General features: G+C 40.8%; 1 protein-coding gene across 6 annotated transcripts in view; it reads left to right on the forward strand.

The window, feature by feature from the left end:
- adgb (androglobin) overlaps positions 1-20,038 on the forward strand; it is a 43,629-nt gene that overhangs the window by 1,630 nt on the left and 21,961 nt on the right. For 5 of the 6 annotated variants that reach the window (XM_037750121.1, XM_037750120.1, XM_037750123.1 and 2 more), the window contains exons 2-17: positions 73-220; positions 793-885; positions 2,738-2,809; positions 3,079-3,255; positions 5,584-5,723; positions 7,246-7,332; positions 9,219-9,391; positions 10,958-11,034; positions 12,107-12,281; positions 12,716-12,809; positions 13,382-13,532; positions 16,003-16,048; positions 17,063-17,174; positions 17,364-17,427; positions 17,582-17,683; positions 19,115-19,223. In XM_037750121.1, coding sequence (XP_037606049.1) covers positions 73-220; positions 793-885; positions 2,738-2,809; positions 3,079-3,255; positions 5,584-5,723; positions 7,246-7,332; positions 9,219-9,391; positions 10,958-11,034; positions 12,107-12,281; positions 12,716-12,809; positions 13,382-13,532; positions 16,003-16,048; positions 17,063-17,174; positions 17,364-17,427; positions 17,582-17,683; positions 19,115-19,223 — 1,820 coding nt within the window. Of the gene's footprint in view, positions 1-72; positions 221-792; positions 886-2,737; positions 2,810-3,078; positions 3,256-5,356; positions 5,453-5,583; positions 5,724-7,245; positions 7,333-9,218; positions 9,392-10,957; positions 11,035-12,106; positions 12,282-12,715; positions 12,810-13,381; positions 13,533-16,002; positions 16,049-17,062; positions 17,175-17,363; positions 17,428-17,581; positions 17,684-19,114; positions 19,224-20,038 lie in introns of those variants that run through there. The other variant, XM_037750125.1, reaches the window with a different exon arrangement.

Genomic DNA, 20,038 nt, shown 5'->3' on the forward strand with positions numbered 1-20,038 from the left:
CTGTAAGTCAAAAAGCCTAGTATCCACTTGAGAAGAGATGAAGCTAACTAACGTTATGTGTCATCATTTCAGAACAGCCACTTCCTCTGAGAGCCTAGGAGCTGCAGGGAGATGCAGATTCCCCATCTGGCCAGAGTGGAATGATGCTGAAGTCAACGAGGAGAAATGGGACTCAATTAAAGGAGCTGAAGAAGGAAGGAGGATCAAGAGTCAACATGCTGTAAATATGGAGTATCAAATAATTTGCCAACACATACAGTACTGTACAGTGTATTGTTAAGTTGATAAATTGAAATCCACGTTACAACTGACATTATGTTGATTCTTTTTATATTGTGTTTCTATATTCAATTCAATTCAATTCAATTTGCTTTATTGGCATGACTATCAGGTAAACAATATTGCCAAAGCGTCAATTCAATAATAAATAAAAATAAAAAAAAGAACAAAATAAAAACAAAAACATATATATATACATTTATACAATTCATTAAGCAAATTACAATATATAGATATTTAAAAAGAACATGCATGTAAATGGAAGAAAACAATAAAGAAGTTATTAATGTTTGTTGTGTCAATAAAACAAACAACAAATAAACAACAATTAATAACAATATATTGCAATATAAGATGAACCTTTATTAATCCCTGGAGGGAAATTCGTATCAAAGGATAAATGTATAAAAACAACAACCCCCCCCCCCAAAAAACCCCAAAACCAACATGAAGTAGAGGAGGAAATGAAAGGCAGAGTGTGAGTGTGTTGTTGTGGTTGTCTCTCAGGCTGTGACATGTTTTGAAGATCCTGAGGGGAAAATTTCCCTGCCTCCATCTTTGACAGTGCACTCCTGGAAACGTCCCACAGAGTTTATTGTCAGCAAGGTAACCTTCATGTGTCTTAATGTGTTAATGACATTGTTTCTGGGGTTTACAATGATGATATTGATAATTTTATATAATGATAAAAGTGATTTACGCTTGTTATAGTGTACCACACTATGTACTGTATGTAGCAGTTCAAATACGCAACAGTAATAAGCAGAAGCCAGCATATGTGTCACACATATAAGTGGTGAAATTATTTCAACTGACATGATAAATTGATTCTACTTTTTATATTATTTAAAGGTTTAAAGGACCAGTGTGTAACAATTAGGGGGATCTATTGGCAGAAATGGAATATAATATTAATAAGTATGTTTTCTTTGGTATATTATCACCTGATAATAAGAGTCACTGTGTTTTCATTACCTTAGAATGAGCCGTTTATATCTACATAGGGAGCAGCGGCCCCCTCTCCACGGAGTCTGCCATGTTTCAACAGTAGCCCAGAATGAACAAACCAAACAGACGTTACTCGCTCCTGTCACTGCCGCTCTCTCTCTCTTGCTTCACCACTCATTTCCCACGTACACACACACACTCTACGCACTGGCTCTGCTCCAAATAGCTCTAGAGAGGGCCATGGTAGTGACTAGAATGGAGCCAGAAAACTGGGGAAACTCAGGAAATTGTTATGGTTAAGGTTGATCTGGAAGGTTAAGCATTGACCTTGAATAGTTAAGGTTAGGTATTGACCTTGAATGGTTAAGGTTAGGATAGGTCGTCAGGCAGCGAGTCTCGCAAGAGCTTTTGGAAGTTTTTGCACATCTCAGATCAGATTTTGCAATTTGCGGGCTCCCTTCTAGACACGACCGAGGGCCATCCGTGTTTTTGCGTCGGCCACCGTAGCGCTCCAACACGCTTGGCACACGGGAGAGGCTTCAGTTGGTTTCAATGTCCTCACTTCACCGCTAGATACTGCCAGCTCCTACACACTGGACCTTTTAAGTAATTTGTCATGTAAAAATACATGTAGATTAAAAGACTAATAGACTACATTGACTTGAATAGATTAACGGGTTAATCTTCTAATAGAAAAATGACTGTAAGTAACTGTTGGTGGCAGCCATTAGCTGTATTAACAAAGTGTATTTCTTTGCCACACAGTGTGGAATGTAGTTAAGGAAATCTGCTCTCTAGTCACCTCCAATGAAGTTTTAATTGCATATCGCTCCACTCTTTCTATTACCCCTCTCTCTGTGCAGTATTGAGCAATTACTGGAAGCTTCCTGCTTTTTGAATTAGTCCTTGCCAGGTCACAAGCTGCCTTTTCACTCAAGATGTCAAAAGCATTTCATTAATTTCATACAAGAGGAACACAGGCTAATCACAAGAGTAATCAGCCGTACAGATGCAGGCAACGCGTCGGCTCTACTGTGAAACTCTCTCTTCATCAGTCTGTATTTACAAAGCTGGTGTTATTGACGGAAATAATTTAAAGTTTCACTTAGATTTGCTGTGACGATGGCAGAAAAGACAACCTCCTTTGACCCGCAGCTGATCTCTCTCGTCATCACCTGACCCATTAATTCATTTCTAATTAGTAACATGGTAGAGTCTATTAACTTGGTAGTGAAATATTAATCGCAGACACAGTCTTGTTGGGAGTATCATGGCAAGGTTAGACCAGTTTAGGACCTGGGCTGAGTAGAGAAGTATTAAGTAGGTTACATATTCATGTCCATTTTAAACAGGTGACACATGACAGCAATATTCTAAAGCTGGTCGACCACTGTGTTATTATGAATGATTCTAATGCTACCACACAATGTATAACAACCTGAGTGCATAAAGTTTGTCTGTCTGTATCAATCTGTGCCTACAATGAAAACAATGTTGTGCTTTATTCTAGGGTCTCTGCGTTGTTGAAAATCACATGACCTTTGACCTAATCTCCCCCAATGATCACCTGATTTGCAGTGAGGTTAGTTTCCAACTGTTGTTTTCTTCTTTTCTATGAAAGAATGCGCTGACTTTTATCGATCAGCACTTGGATAGTGTAATTCAGATGTCAGACAGGGTGACGTTTGACTGACAGAAATGAATTAGACTGGGGTAATGCTATGCCCTATTGATTTTGTGAATGATGGATCAGATAATTGAGGATTCAGCCAATAGATTTAAAGATTAGTTGGTAGTTGTTAAACTCATTATTACTTTTCTCTCCCTTTCTCTCCTCTGTCTTCGATCAAGCTGATGAGGTGGATCATCAGCGAGATCTATATTGTTTTGAGTCTGCATAAGGGCACAGTTACAGAACAAGACGGTTGGAGACCTTGGGAGCACATCTACTCGCTGTGTGAGGTGGCGAAAGGTCATGTGCCACTCTACAACAGCTATGGGAAATACGTGATCAGACTCTACTGGATGGTGAGCCTGATACACACACATACACGCAAACACCCATCATCTAAGTAAACAGAATGAAATTAGCACCTGCCACCTGCCAAATAGAGGGTACATGTTGACTGTGGCAGGTCAAAATTTCAGGTCACCTGCCACCATGGCAGATATTTTTCCTTATATTAAGAAAAATTAGGACTGTCAATCGATTAAAATATTTAACCGCGATTAATCACATGATTTTCCATGATTAATCACGATTAATCGCAAATTAAACACATATTTTTTATCTGTTCAAAATATACCTTAAAGGGAGATTTGTCAAGTATTTAATACTCTTATCAACATGGGAGTGGACAAATATATTTGCTTTATACAAATGTATGTATATATTTATTATTGGAAATCAATTAACAACACAAAACAATGACAAATATTGTCCAGAAATCCTCACAGGTACTGCATTTAGCATAAAACAATATGCTCAAATCGTAACATGGCAAAGTCAAACCCAACAGGCAACAACAGCTGTCTGGTTCAGTGTGCTGACTTGACTATGACTTGCCCAAAACTGCATGTGATTATCATAAAGTGGGCATGTGGGTACTCATAGAACTCATTTTCATTCACATATCTTGAGGTCAGAGGTCAAGGGGACCTTTTGCGTAATTTTGGAGTGTTATTTAACCTCCTTCGCGTTAATGTGTTAAAGAAATTAGTGGTGTTACTTAACGCGTTAACTTTGACAGCCCTATAAAAAATATTATTGTTGAAAAGCAATTGCTAAGTTTAAAATAGTCAGGGATTATGTTACATGATATATTCCATATTTCTACTGTCTGCTACCACTGACTCAGTGTTTACAATTCTAAAGCTTTCTACATAGATTTTTAGGAGGCCGGTAGAAATGTTCAGTGACCTGCCACAGTAGCAGGTGAGGAAACTTAATTTTTAGACCCTGCTACTAAATATTTGATTTGTAGAAAACTAAAAAATTCTAACATTACTGCAAATGAAGTCACTGATCTGCAATGCCTCTTTGTTAATCACACATTTATAGAGGCACACTTGATGCAATGGATGACATAAGATTGCATTGTATTGTTCAACACACCCCATTGGATGCAGCAGATGAGAGGGGGATGGGGATAGACTGATGGTTGGAGGGGGGAAGGGATGAGAATCCACTCAGAGCTCAAATCAATCAGTCTCATTACTGTGCCAAAAGTGTCTGGACTTCATATATTGCCTGATGAATAGATTAGGCTTAACAGGGGTCATTTGCTTCTTAGAGAGCAAGACTCAAGTTGGGTATCTATGCCTAGTAAGACCATGAGAGCAGGCTCAACCCTGGGAGGGCTTTATGCACTGCAGTGTCTTTCATATTGATTATGTGCAAGCTGTAAAGATTTTACAGATGTTTGCCTCTAAATACAGGTCATCGTTGCATAGGTATACAGCTTGAAGTTGCTGAAGTTGTGTGTTGCTTGCCACAGACCTCTAAGTAGTGGACACTACATCATTGTGTCATTTCAGAAAGGGTAACCTCTTCCAGCACAACAATGTGGGTCAGCGAGAGAGTGAAAAAAGACAGAGCTAAAAATGATGTGTGTTCTGTAACACTGTGACTCTTGCCTTGACAAAGAAGCATGACACGGTTGTAGGCAGCAATCCCCGTGCCAACCATAGCACGCTAACAGATGGTTGTTGAGATGGCATAAAGCGCCCAGCCCCCAACTGCCCGTTTTCCTCGCCTGTTTTTCATCATATGCTACTCCTTTTCTCCCCTGCTCATTTGATTCTTTATTGTTCCACACCAATCTTTTTTTCCTCCTTCTCCCATTCTCATTTTCTCACCCTGTTTTCCACTGTCCTACAATTCCTCCTTTTCTTCCTCTCTCCTCCAACTTGCCCTTTCGCACTGTATTTTACCCCATCTGCGAACACATCGAGCTCCTCCTCGGGGCGATGGTTTGACAAGTAAGTGGAAGAACAAGCAAGAAAGAAAGTGTGCTCGCCCACACTGTGCATCGTCTTGCTTGTGCACACTGCTCTAATAGATAAAGAGAGGCACAGCTGTGAACAGTCAGTCAGATTATCACCTGCTTGTGCTGCTTTTTCTTACAAGCAGTGTGAAACTGCCCCAGATGGCCAGTAGACAGACCACACCACCGCAGACGGCATGTAACAAGTTCTGACACCAAACAGGATATGCAAGCATAAGGTAGCTAATGCAAAGAGAGGCGTTGGAGTGTGAAGCCCGTAGATCAGAGATTTCGAGTTCATGAACTACTTAAGGTGCATTGATTGTTATACCGTATCTTCCCTCACTGTGTCTTCCTTCCTTGCTTTTAGGGTAATTGGAGGAAGATAACAGTAGATGATTCAATGCCATTTGATGAAGAAAACAACCTGCTTCTTCCTGCCTCCACCTGTCAGTCAGAGCTGTGGCCAATGTTGTTGGCTAAGGCTCTCATTAAAGTGGCCAACACAAAGTGAGTTAATGTTCATTCCAACAGAAACTCCATAAGCATCACAGTACTGCTACAAGTGGTTGGGAAACAGTTATAATAGTCTTAAGAAAGAGGGCTGAAGAACAGACTCAAGCTTATTCCAAGTATATGCCCATTATGTATGCAACCTAACTCTAAGAAGACCATTGTAAAAATACACCACACTATGCAACCTTTATACTGTACACTAACCCTGCTTAAGTAAAGCAGTATACAGGGTTGGAGTAATGCCTAATTTCAATACAGTGATTCACCAGTAATTCACAATGAACAAACTTAAAGTAGGACACTGAATCTACTCATTTTTCCATTTTTTTTGTGTAGTTTGGGAACCACTGCTCTGCTACTTGCCGCTCTGCACTGCGCTCATACGGCGGTTATAGCTGATAACTGTATAATTCTTGATAAAAGTTTCCGTAGTTTTCCCTATCTCACATTTAGCACCTTTTACATACTGTACGGTGTACGCCTTACTTTAAAGTTACTGAAGGAGAATTTTAAGGGGAGTTCAGGAGGTTAATTTCCTAGCTGACACATACGTACACGTCGAACCTAACAAAGTGAACTAAACTATTTAAAGCTCACACACATGCACAAGAACCCCCGCAGAGTGCGTTTTGCTGACTTAGCCAAACCTTCCCCTGACCTAATCTCCGCCTTGGGCTGTCTTGAATTTGGTGACAGACAGGCGGTGTGCGTGTCTGTGATGTGGCAACATGGCGTGTGTAAAGGCGGCTGTTCCAGTGTCCACAGAAGGTCGAGACATAAATGTTTCATCCAAGACAGGAAACAAAGGAGCCTTTCTCCCGGTGAATCATTTATTAACCATAGTGAAAGTTCTTCATACTGAACGAGTACCAAACTTTGCCCAGGTGTCTCAGAAAAGAGGTAGTCTTTTTATAATAAAAATATGAATTTGAGAGCTCTGTCTCTTAGGAGCTGAGTAGCTTGTTCTAATGGTTATGGGCTGTGGCATTACTGATCAAGTTGTTTTACAGATAAGACAAATTTCAAAATGTAGAATATAAGTTGTTTCCTTGACCTTCAGTCACACAGACAATAGAAAAAGTCCAGGCGGGTAAAGATAACACCAAACTGTTCTGTTGACTTGTTTAAATGCCTTAAATGGTGATCATGTTTATCAATTTGGTATTTGTGATTCTTCAGTATAAATTTTTGACACAAATTCTAATATTTTTTAAAAATGGCGGTCAGTTACCTTCGTTGTCTTCACTGTGGCGTCATTCCTAAACCTGATTTTAAAATAAAGACAGAAAACAAGAGAAAGTGACACCCATTTTTGTTGTCAGTTGCCTAGCAACATCAATATCATGAGTTAAACCACTTGAGCGCCAAGCATATTTGCGATTTCACATATTGAAACTGTGACCTCACAAGTTCAATTTGAGAACAGTGGCAATGCCACTATGGGTAGTTTGAATGGTTTGTTGCAAATTTGTCTTTTTTTATTTTAACAGTTCTTCTGTGTGTGTTTGTTACTCAGTGTAATGTCCGAGGTCTGCGGGGAGATGGGCGAGTTGACCTTTATCCGCATCCTCACCGGCTGGGTCCCAGAAATCAGTCCTATAAAGTAAGGTCCTCATTGGTCTACTCCACTCTTCTACCTCTGTCTGCATCTCTTGTTCTAAATGTTATACATAAGTGTCCCTAAATTGTGCCTTTGTTACTAGACTTGATATAAATGAAGGATGAATAAAGACTATGACACTAAATGCACTGTCACAGTCTGACAAGCTGTGCATTGTTTCCTCTCAAATATACTATTTTATAAAGTATACTGTAGCAAAGAGAGAGAGAGAGAGATAAGTGTATCTGTCTACAATAGTGTGGAAAGTCACACTTTGGGAGAAAACGATTGAGGTCCAAACTGGAAACAAGGAGATTTGTAATAAAGGGGGAGGCGAGGCAGTATGGAGTGGAGGACCTCAGCTTGTCAGTGATGGAACTTTAATGGGGCAACAGTGTTTTGGAGTGGAGCTGGGGAGCGTTATTCTCTCTAGCTCAGCAGGTTAGCTGCTGTTAGTGGGTCGCCTGGGGAATCTATCAACACGTACAGGCACTGAGCATGACCATGTTTGTGTTTCACATTGATTCGTGACACATGGGTTTGCAATCCTTGCACGTACCCACACACACACACACACACACACACACACACACACACACACTCACACTCTAACCATTTTATTTACATCATCTACTACTATTAACAAAAAAAGAGCCAAAAAGCTCATTTCTGCTTAGTGATGTTTTTTCATTTTTCTGACTGGCACTCAGCACAAAGAAGCCCTTGTTGTAAACAAAAAAACATTTTTATTTTTTTTAAATTTGGCTGATTTGCCACTGTCTTTACCTTCCACAACTACTGAGCTAACAAGTTGGAGGTAGACCTATTAAAAAAGGAGAAGTACATGCTGTAGTTCATGTCAGATTTCAAACAATGGACAGCAGAAGGAGCTGGTAGTTATCAGCTCTGGAGACACAAACCACAGTGGAAATTTTTAGCTGCGACCAGCAGCACCATAGCTCACTTGGTCGGTCGGTCCATAAAAATTTCCCCACCCTTTAAGTCACACTCAAGGCCACAGATTTTGCCCTATGAGGCTGAAATTTTGCCTGGAGGTTAAGTGTGTGGGTGTGAAGGTGTGCATTTGTGTTCATGAACCCATAAATCTGGGATGGTATGGAGGCTAGGAACACAACTCAAAGATATTCAGTTTACTGTCTTCGAGGAGTAAAGAAACCAGAAAATATTCACATTTAAGAAGCTGGAAACAGAGAATTTAGACTTTTATTTCTTAAAAAATACTCAAACTGATCAATCGATTATCAAAATTGTTTGCGATTAATTTGATAGTTGACAACTAATCAATTAATCATTGCAGCTCTACGCTTATTTTTCAATATGTTCAGTCATGTCTGAGAAGTTCAGTTTCCTTTAACAAGGTCTCTTTTAATTTGCATTTTAATATTTTTTATGCTGTGTTTAAAAAAGTGTTTTTTTAATGCATTATGTAAAGCACTTTGCATCGCCTCTGTGTGTGAAATGTGCTATACAAATAAACCTGCCTTGCCTTCAGTAAAAAAAATCTTCTAAAGGATGTTTTGAAGTAGAGAGAAGATTGTGTTATGTACTTTATTTTCAAGCGAGAGAGAAATGCTGATGTAAGACCTGCATCTCGTTGTATTGTAAATAGAAGGATATACACAGTAACAGGAACAAACTGTAATATACTCAGGGCTAAGACCGAGTGTAGAAACCGTAGACTTTGTCTTGTATAGGAGAAGTCGTGGGGCTGTAAGTTCAAAATTTGTAATATTGTATTGGACAAGCAAACATTCACAAGAAAACAAATTCCAGTCAAAATGCAGTTGGTTCGAAAAAAGGTATTTTCAAACTTAATAATAATGTCATCCCCTGAAGCCTGTAACCTATTTTCTTTAATCTCCTCCAAGGTCTGTATACCTGGGAAAAACCTGGGATTTCTTACAAGACACCATTCCCACATTTACACACCCAGATGAGAGTTTGCCGGAGACGAAGCCTCAGACTGCTGATCCAGCTGCTAGGAGAGATTCCAGCTGTAATGACAGCAAGAGTCGGCTGCCAGAGCTAGAGAAGAGTACAGGTCTGAATTGTGCCAAAGCCAGACACACAAACATCGAAAGGCATACAATTATGAACACATGCATATCCGGAAATCTACATCTCAATTACACACTCTGTTTGCACATTTAATTGAGTGAGTCAATTGAATCAATCATCCATTAGATTGTGATCATTTGTCGGCACACAATACTTTACTACAGCTTATTAATTTAGCAGCGGGTTGTTTGAAAAATGTTTGTGTATATGTGCAGTACTGTACTATATATTTATATATATGTATGTATGTGAAATCACAGTGTGTGTGTAAATCTCTATTTTCTTCCCTCTGCATCCATAATTCAACTACTATAGAGCGTGACAATGAATATTTCATTGTCCTACAGCAACTCCGGCTTCAATCAATGATTCCATTCTCTTATAGCACTAATAACTTTTATACACCTTTGCAACATTCATAGTATTGCTTGACGAAAAACTCCAGGCCTAAGGTCACCATCGTGCCGTACTGCAAAACACCTCAATTTCTCAGCCTGTGCCCTGCTGCGTCTTTCCTGTTTCAAGCATCACTTCCTGTTTTCCCAAGCTCATGTATTATGAAGCACAGCGAGGGTTAATGCGTGTATGGCGGACTATAAATAAACCAGCAGAGGGAGCAGTGGCAGGGTGAATTATTTGGTGTTCCCGCAGGGCAGAAGAGCCTCCCAAGTAGAATGTGGTTATGTGATGAAGGCAGGATTGAAACATGTCCTCAGAAAAGAGCGCGTGGCTTGGAGTTGTTTCAGGTCATTGAGGTAGAGAGATGCAGTAAAGGCTTTATTAAGGTTGTACAATTAATTTAAAGAAGTAATTGAAATAGCATACATTCAAGGTATTAACACAGCATGAGTGGGCCGCAGTATGAATTAAATTTCCTCTCTCCTGCTCTATTATTTACCCACCTGCTCTTTCTGCCACTAATCTGTCCCTCGGCCTCTCCTACAATTCCACTTGTTTACAATAATTAAAATTACTAACGTAATGTAATGACATGCATGCACAGAGTGGTAGTACTTCACAGAACATTTATGCTAGAGGGAAATGCATCACACGGTACTCACATACACGCATGCAAACACAAACAAACCTACTCTCTCACTGTTTTGGTGCCCACTGTAGTACTCCATTGAAATGCATAAATCACTATGCAGCATGAGAGCCACTTCTCTGTTCAATTCTTAATGTGTAGTCTTTAAATTAGTGTAGCAGCGCTCCCATCTCTCTTCACCACGGCCCTTCAAATTGATTTTCCATGTCTGCTGGCCCATGTGCTCTTTATACCATATACTCTAAGATGCACCATAAAGGGCAGGGGCATCTATAGATAACCTAGATACTCTCTTGTTGCCTTATTTATACCTGTGGAGGCCAGTAGTGCTTTCACATCTCCAGGGTTGCACTTTACTTTGATTTGGATTTTTTTATTGTCTTTATCAGCTTTACTTGTCATTGGTAGATGGCACTAAGTTTCACTATATCAATGTGTTCAATCATCTATCTATGGGGTTTACTTGTACTTATGCCAGTCTTCTTTGTGTGTGTTTCTCAGATACCCCTGAGGTAGTGGTGTGTGCTAGCTACTACCCTTTACAGCCGCATAACAATTCCTTTGGGTTTGGACAAATGGTATGTCTTTTCTCTATTCCTCCTCTCTTGCTGCTCTCTATGCATACACTTGCTCATTCAACGCAGGTTTTGTACTTCAGTCACACCGTAACGAGAAACATTTGCATCCATGAAAATTAGATTTCACCTACTGTAGATTGCAGTCAGAGCTTCATTACAGATTCGGACGCCTAGAGAGATTCACATTCTGATGCAAATACTACATAGTCTGGATGCAATCTGGCCAGAATGTCTACATGAACATTTCTAAGATGTGAAAAGGGAGAGCACACTCAACTCTGACGTTCGGAGGTGTATCAATGTTTATCATACACTGGTCAATTTTGAGATTCTGGGCTATTTTGCTTCCATAACATGTCTTCTTTTAGACTAGTGGAAAGAAAACATTCGGAATACACATTTAGGTGTTTATTTTACTACTTTGTCTATTTGTATCTGTAGATTTTCCCAAATTGTGTAAGTAAAATGTAAGGAATCAACTGGGGTAGTTTCATTGTGATATCTATTTTTTTTTTTAAACCTACTCACCTCTTGCAAACTGTATGGAATTTTACGTATAATACATATATTTAAAGGCTGTTTTCTCAAAATTAGTTTTTTTTTACTCTGAGCTAGAAATCTTTTGATGATTTTACCCTTAATGTGACAACATATAATTGTGTTTCAATACCTTTTAAAAATATATAATGTTTTAGTCACCTCTGTTATACAGCAAAGTAATGTGAAAAATATACTGAAGCCCCAAAGTAACAGTGGGTGGTGGAGATGAAACCTAACAGTGCTTGTGTGACCTGGGGGCATGGTGTGCTCTATTTGGATGCTTCGCCTCAACAGGCTTCACTTGTTTTATTATTTACACCCATGCTAAGGCTAATTGGTTGACAGGATTTTCTTTTGTTGAAGGTGTTATATCACCTCCACTCTCTGATCCTGGGTCAGGATCCCCTTTTGACAGTTTGACTTGATTCACCTGTAGAGTTGCTTACAGGTGACAATAATTCTCAGTATGGGAGAATAAGATTGATGGGAGTGCTGCATGTTTGTTTATTTCTGTACATTTGTCTACACACAGGCTAATTCCTCAGAGTTTCTTCGTCAGTACGGTCTCTCCTTGCTGTACAGCCACATTGTCCTGTTGACAAGAACCCGGGCATGCCCGCTGGAGGCACCACCCAAACCTCCACCTGTACCCCAATGGAAACTCATCCGCCCGCGGAAGGAGAGCACGGTCACCGATGAACCACAAAGTGAGTGAGAGACAGAGAAGGAGGCAGGAAATAAGAAAATGTTCAAATTAAGTTTGGAAAAAAAAAAAGGTGGTGAGGGGTAAACCAGGAGGAGGATGCAGGGGAGGATATCAAAGAAATAGAAAAGCACAAATAATGTGATAGAGTGTAGGTGAATGTCATAAATAAATATGACTAGAAAGGAAAGTGAGTGCTAATGCAGGAGATTTAGAGCCTACAGTACAGAGGGCATACAGCACAGCATGCTGAAATGAAAAAAAGGAGGAGGATAGCTACAATATTTCTGTAATGAAAATAGCTGCTGGCTCGGGCATATCTGATATCAGCTGATCTCTGGGTGAAACAAAAAAATGCAGTAAAAAGAGTCAGAGTTTGAAAAAGCAGCGCTGGCATGATGTGTGAGATTTTTTTTTTCCCTTTTCTCTTTTTGGCAGAGCTTCCTTTGTCAAAACCAGAGCAGTTCATTGAGGTTGCCAGCCCTTTTCTATCCTACCGTGTCAAGAGCAGCGTTGGCCCGATCCCTGAGCGGTGTGTACACTTTAAATGATCTAAAACTGAGAAATTAAACGAGATTAGTCTTTTTTGTTGTCCTGCTTTTCTGCTCATTTAACTGTATTGTATTGATTATGAGTATTTTCACTTTTTTATAACTAACCTTCGCTCTGACCTCACTGTAGAGGATCAAAAAAATTACATTTTCATGATCACATTAGACTTTTCCCCATCTTCTTACTGTACCTCCATATCTTTCCCCCCCGTTCTCCCTGGAACAGGGCAATGGCACACAGGTAGCAGTTGAAAAATTCTAACTATATGGCCATCGAAGCCTATAATGTTATAAAGGTTTGTTTGTTCCCACTTGACTCCCTGAAAGAAATGGAAGAAAAATTTTCCAACATTGTTAAGCTAATTAAAAATCACAGATCAAAGCAGTGTTTTGATGTCATTTGATGTCTGTAATGTGACATGCATGACTCATGTAGATGATATTGCTTCTAAATGTGTTACCATGAGATGAGATGCGTGTATGTCACGATTATGATATGATGCCTGTGCTGTATGTCCGCATGACATGTACCATGAATATCTTTGTGTGTCAGAGAGGCCAAGCAGAGCGCTCAGGGGAAACGTTCCGGATCCCTTCTGGTGTCCATTGCTGAGAGAGAGGAGAGTGAATGCAAAGAAGGCCTTGAGCCTGATGCAGCTGAACGCACCGCTAACTTACCAAACAGCACAACAGACAAAATAGAGGTACATAGAATTGCTGCCTGCTGGGGCACAGAGTTGTTTTATACATTCAGCATGTGCGTTTTTTACATTTTGAGAGCATCTTGCTGTTGAACTTATAACCTCAATTAATTGTGGTTACCCCAAGCCATTTATATAAATAGGTATGAGGATCTGTCCAACAACTAAGATAGTAGCAGCTGTCCTCAAAATGTTGTAGTCTCTATTTGTTATTTCCTTGTTTCTTTTTTCCTCTGTCTACCCTGTAAGTATGCAGTTGGAGGCTCATCAGAGTAGCTCTGTGTGTCAGTGACAACAAGGCTGCCATCCCCCAGTCTCAAAGTCACTTCTGTTGTCTCCCAGCCAGGCCACCACTGACCAGGGGCACATCTGCACTAAAGACAGAACCAGTGAGGGAAGGGAGTTGAGGGGGGAGGCAGCAGAGACACAGACAGACACTGTGACGAGGATAGAAACAAAGATAGAGAGGAATAAAGAAGGGGGACAACTGTACAGAATTAGAAAGGAGGGGGGGGACTGAGAAATGGAAAGAAAGTGACAGTCGGACAGGGAGAGATGAAAGCGGAGCAGGAAACAGAGGGAGATGGGAAAAGAGAATCTCTGGTGTGCGACGGTGGCGAACGGGGCGCGTGGGTTTCATACAGGGAGAGGTCGTGTACTGTGCTGATGAAAAAAGCAGCGCAATTAGATGGTGAGCCATCAGTGTCTGCGTCTCCTGGGGGGTTCATTATTACACTTCACTCCTAGCATACAGAGGAAAAAATAGAGTTCATATTAATCGCCCTCTTGTGTAACTGTGACCAGTTATAGAGCGGTTAGGCTAGGGCAGTATGGACACACTAATTTGATGTGTCGTTTGATGTGCGTGCGTGCACATTGCTTTGTGTATGTGTCATATGTGTGCCACATTTTTACTCAGTGTGTGTGTTCCCGCTCTTCGCAAGCACGTGGTGGGTCACGTGCTGAAGGGATTGTACATCAAGTGAGAAGTGTTTTTTGCTGTTTTGACCCCTCCCTCTGTTTCTGTCAACTCTGGCTAACAGTATCAACCTCTGTGCCTACATAGCTCCTAGAATATAGGAAGGTGGTGTCACATGATGTCCCTAATACCCCTCAATGGCCTACTCACTCCACATTAGTGTGGGTAAAAGAATTGGTGTAACTGTGACCTCTAATATGCTTGGAATGTGGTTAATCGCTTAATCACCAAATCCCCTTTGTGGTTTCAGTTTACCTGTGCCAGAGAACTACACTTCCAAAAGTCCAGTCTGGGCTCTGAGATCAATGGATATCCGTCTGCCTGTGAACTGTAAATAGCCACAGAGAGATGATTGTATTTTATATTTTTAATGTATGAATCGGGGTACACTTCAGTGGAAAATGTGAAATATGGAGAGAGTCTCTTGGAGAGCAAAGACTTAACTCTGGCGGTGTAAAATAAAGCTGGGATTAAAGAAATGTGCCTTCTTCTGCCCATCAACCCGTAACTGTGATTTGATCACAGAAAAAAAAAATAGCTTTCTCCTCCAAAAGCTTAAAATCCCAGGAGCCTTGTGTGTAAGATCTATCAATGTCCTTTTACTATACACAGGTAAGCGATCTAGTAAATAGCATGCTGTGGGCGGATGGGATGCCTTAGAGCTTGACTCAAAGTTTTACACCCTCTTGTGACAACACACACATTTACATGTTGTGTTGTAGTGAAAATGTTGCTATATAGCGGTGGAGAGGAGGTCAAGTGTGCCTCCCAATCACAATGCCTCTTTCCGTCTGTCTGGGTCTCCGGGTACTTATTCAAATAGGTGGTGACTCACGCACACAGACACACACACACTCACTCTGACTCATCAGAGAGTCTTGGCCAGGGTTGCTTTGAAGTTACACGACACAAAGCCATAATTCTTATTCAGAGCTGAGTAAACTATTGGACATCCATCAGGGCTTTTCCTCAAGGGGGCATTATTTGATTCAAATGAAGGGGCCTGGAGGGAAGTGCAGCTAGTTGGTACAGGTGTCCCACTTCTTGTACTTGAATCTAGCTTTATCAAAACAGCATTGATGGCCTTTTCCAGACCATATCATCAGATAGAAGAACATGGTATTTGAAGGATTTGATAATGACTCATTAGCTGTGTTTCTTTATTGTGTTAGGCAGACGAGCATGAAATCAGAGCTGTTAAGTAATTCCCCTCTAAGAGAAGTAGCATGTTAAACAACATAACAACTCCTCATCTGCCACTGACAGTCGAAGTAAATTAGAGCTGGTGTTCCCTGGTGGTGTTTTTAGCAGGAGAGGAGCAGCCCTTGTCACGTTAAGCCACGTCTCATGTCCTGTGGTGTTGGGTGAGAATGGCGCAACACCACAGCTGGCATGGAATCACTAGAGGGCGGAGGCGTATCTCTGGCAGTGTTACTCTATCAGAAACTCACTGTTCATGCCTCTCTCTCTCTCTCTCTCTCTCTGTCCCTTTAGGTTACTGCAAAGGACAGGAAGAAGGACAATGCTGACATCTCCAATGGTAAAAGCTGCTCCTATGCAATTCATGTTGAAAATAATCTGCACTGTGTCAGTACACAGATTGCCGCACTTAATACTAGGCCACCAGAATGTGCAGATGCTCATTAAATTCTGTTATATTGGAACTGATGAATGTAGTGAATGTATCCATTATTGGTCGACTTGAACAGCATCTGTGCAGCACAGTCCAATTAATGTGATTAGAAGTATTTCCATCTCTCGCCTCCACTCCCTCCATCTTTCTCTCCACGCTTCCGTCGGTTGGCCAAGACACTTTGAAGAAAGACGGGACTGAAATTATGCCTCATGACAACTAGCCAGTTCCCTGCCTTCTCTCTGCCCCCGTTTAGTTGCTTAGTAACACCTGCAGTTTGAGTTAGCGGACCACCATTGCTCAGCAGCAGAGACACTGGCCCTCGCCGCCTCAGCTTTCTGATCAGACTTCTCGCTTTGAGAAGAGCCTGGGGGCAGAGCAACTGTGTGATTGTGTGTGTGTGTGTGTGTGTTTTGGGTAGAGAGTGTGTCTGTGTGCACATGTCTATGACTTTGCTCTGCATGCATTGAGATAGTGGGAGTCAGTGAGTGGGAGTATGGATGTGCATGTGCGCTTACACTATGCCATTATGTGGGAGTTTGGCCAATTCGGCTCACTGTGTTTAAGATAATGATTTGAGTCTGGGATAACTTGCTATGAGTCACAAAAGGAAAGGCATTTTGTTACTCGCAGCAGTTTGAAATGGGAGATTTCACAGGCAATCACTATTTGGTATTAAGTGTTAAAAGCACCAAGTCTACTCAGATGCTACCAAGCTTGATAAGGACATGTTTTTCCTACATTGAGATGTTGCAGATTTGTATTAGCAATAATGAATTATATTAAATCAAGTACTGTGCTTTATAATCCATCTCTCAGCTAGGCAGCTGTATACTGCAAACCTGCTGCCTTACACCTAATGTCTAACCCCCCCAAAATGTTAAAATAACATCATTAAACACAAATGAATCTCCCTTCCAGATCGTCCCCAAACTGCATTGGAGGAGCCTGTAACTAGGGAAACCTCACCTTCTGTCACACCCATCCTGCAGGAGACCTGGGTGGACCTGGAGGACTTTGCTAAATGCTTTCAGTGAGACACACACACGAACACACAGACACAAATATGTACTTATAGAGAAGGAAACAAATAGAGAAACATGGACCGTCATGTATAAAGGATGGATGAGGGGCCTAAAAAATGACGTGATAAAGATTATAATTTCTTTTATTAACTTAAGATAAAAAAAATAACTGACATTTATATGTGTTTTTCTTGAAGGACTCTCTTAGTGTTCCATAAACCACAAATCTACCCACATCATATCCACAAATCTCATTTTAAGGTATAGTATGTATCACGAAATAACCCAGTGTCCTATTCCTGCATGCTCGGTCTCCAGTACTGGTACTTTATTTATTTATTTTCCCTCGTTTGTGACATATTAATGCTGTTAGTGTTGGATATATTGTTATTAATTTAGCTGTTGTTGTCTGCAGAGCACCATCTCGTTCAAAACTGCAACAGCCGCCGTCCATACTGGATCATCTTCACATTCTGCTGGATCCCTGCCTGTGACAACCACTGTAGCGGGCCCTGAAGTACACACATTCAAACACACACATGCACCAAATATTGCATATGAGCACAACATTTGCAATATGTGATTCAACCCGACCCTGTACATAGTACTCTCTAATGAACACTTGGCGTGTTACTGCCACCTGTACATCGGTAGAATAGTGTAAAACCATTGACAATACTGTATATCACTTCACTTGCTTGTGCACTCTAGTGAACCATATAAATATAATATTATATGATAAATATTGTAATTCTATGCATATAACCTTCCATGAGAAAAAGGAAAAACAACCGAGATATTAACAAAACTTAAAGTGGCAATAGACACGTTTTTTTGCTTTAACTCATCATTATGAAGTAAAATGTTGATTGCAGAATGTAATGGCTATAGAATAATGATACTATCAGCATTGAGACTGCTTCCCTATAAGCCTCACATTCATTATGCGATTCTGTCTGCCACCGGGTACTACCTGTATATCCCATGAAAATGAAGGCTCGATTTACAGCACAAAGGAAGTGCATCAACTATTGCGCAACCAAAACTGGAAGAGGACAGCACTCTAAAGTGCCCACTTACCAAAGAGCATCAATGTAAGGTCATTGCAGTTACTATCCCCAGTAGCGGAAATGGCGGACGTTGGAACAACCAAAGTAACGGGGGAAAACAAAATGCAGTGTGTCCTGTGTTGGCACTAGCAGTAGGCTTTGAGGAAACGCTAGGGGGTTAAAAGTTAAAGTTGTCTGTTTCCACTTTGAGGTCCACTCATAAGAGTTTCCTGAAGCTTTCACCTGCATCTCACAGGCTTAATCCACAGATTGGTTACATGATAAGTAGGGGGATCATAACCCCTGTCTCTGTTCAAGCATGAACAGAAACACCTTTTGGCGTCTGGTAAAGACCTTTAGTTAAGAGTGTTTTTGTCAAAGTACTGTTTGACTGACACAAGGTTTGCTGAAGTTGTCTGAGAGTGACAGTGTGCATGTGTGTGTGTGTGTGTGTAGCCCGGGTTTTTATCTGACTGTGTGTAAGTGTGTGTGCGTTTGCACGTCTGTGTGTATAGACTGCTGAGTCTTTTGTTCTCTATCTGATTTTTCTGCCTCTCTCTTTGTCTCCTGCGTGTCTTTCTCGCTGCTTTTTCTTTCATTACTAAATTCACTGTCTTGGCCTCTCCTATTCAGGTGCCACCTTAAATGCTTCTTTAACTCACTCAGCTCTTTTCTATCTCTCCGTATTTCTTTCACTTACTTCCCCTTCTTCCCCTCTCTTCCTCTGTATTTCCCTCCAGCTTCTCCTGCACTAAGCCACCCTTTTATCAGTTTAGCCATCATCCCTCCCTACGGCTTTCTGCTCTTTCTCTCTTTCACTTGTTCTTTTCCTTGTCTGCCTTCACACTGATAACTAACGCCAGTGTGTATGTGTGTGTTTGTGTGTATCCTCCCCACAGTGTCCGGAGGTGAGATGCACTCACTACCTGTGTGTAGACAGCCTGCAACCTCCCCAGATCCTCATCAGCTTCTCTACTCTGCTTCTCTGGGGAGATACAGTCGAGGAGAGTAAGGATTTATCTACATGCACACACACACAGACACACACACACACACACACACACACACACACCCACACGCACACACAGATACTCAGATACGAAAGGATTTTCCGATGCAAATAATGTAAGAAGCTTGACTCAAGTCTCTAACAGCCAGTATGCGATTTGAGGGGGGATGAGGGAGGATGCCATCTAGGGCTGCAACTAACGATTATTTTCATTGTCGATTAATCTAACGATTATTTTCTTGATTAATCGATTTGTTGTTTAGTTTATAAAATGTCAGAAAATGGTGAAAAATGTCAGTCAGTGTTTCCCAAAGCTCAAGATGACGTCTTCAAATGTCTTCTTTTGTCCACAACTCAAAGATATTCAGTTTATTGTCATGAAGGAGTAAAGAAACCAGAAAATATTCACATTTAAGAGGCTGGACCATGGCTCTGAAATATCAGCAGCCTAACTGTGCTGAGTATTGATAAATCCATGGCGCTGTACGTGGTGCTGAAGTAGCAGATGGTTTTGTAATTGCGTCTTTTTCTCCAAGTCCCGCCCTTCTGTCTGTTTCGTCTTGGATCTATAATATTATCTAAACTTTATAGCTGGGGGGGGCCAAAATGGTTCATGGGGCAGTTCCATAGACTGTGTATAAAAAGTGTCGTAGTCACTGTTGACGTCACCCATTTGTGGATTGCCGTTTTGAAGCCTTAAGTTCTGCATTTTGGGCATGTTGGATTTTTGCAACCAGAAGTGATACGAGAGGGTGGAGATAATTACAACCAAATACTGAATAAGACCTTTTCAGGTGACCTAAAAGGGTATAAT

This window comes from Sebastes umbrosus, chromosome 18, assembly GCF_015220745.1.
Source record: "Sebastes umbrosus isolate fSebUmb1 chromosome 18, fSebUmb1.pri, whole genome shotgun sequence".
Taxonomy (NCBI): domain Eukaryota; kingdom Metazoa; phylum Chordata; class Actinopteri; order Perciformes; family Sebastidae; genus Sebastes; species Sebastes umbrosus.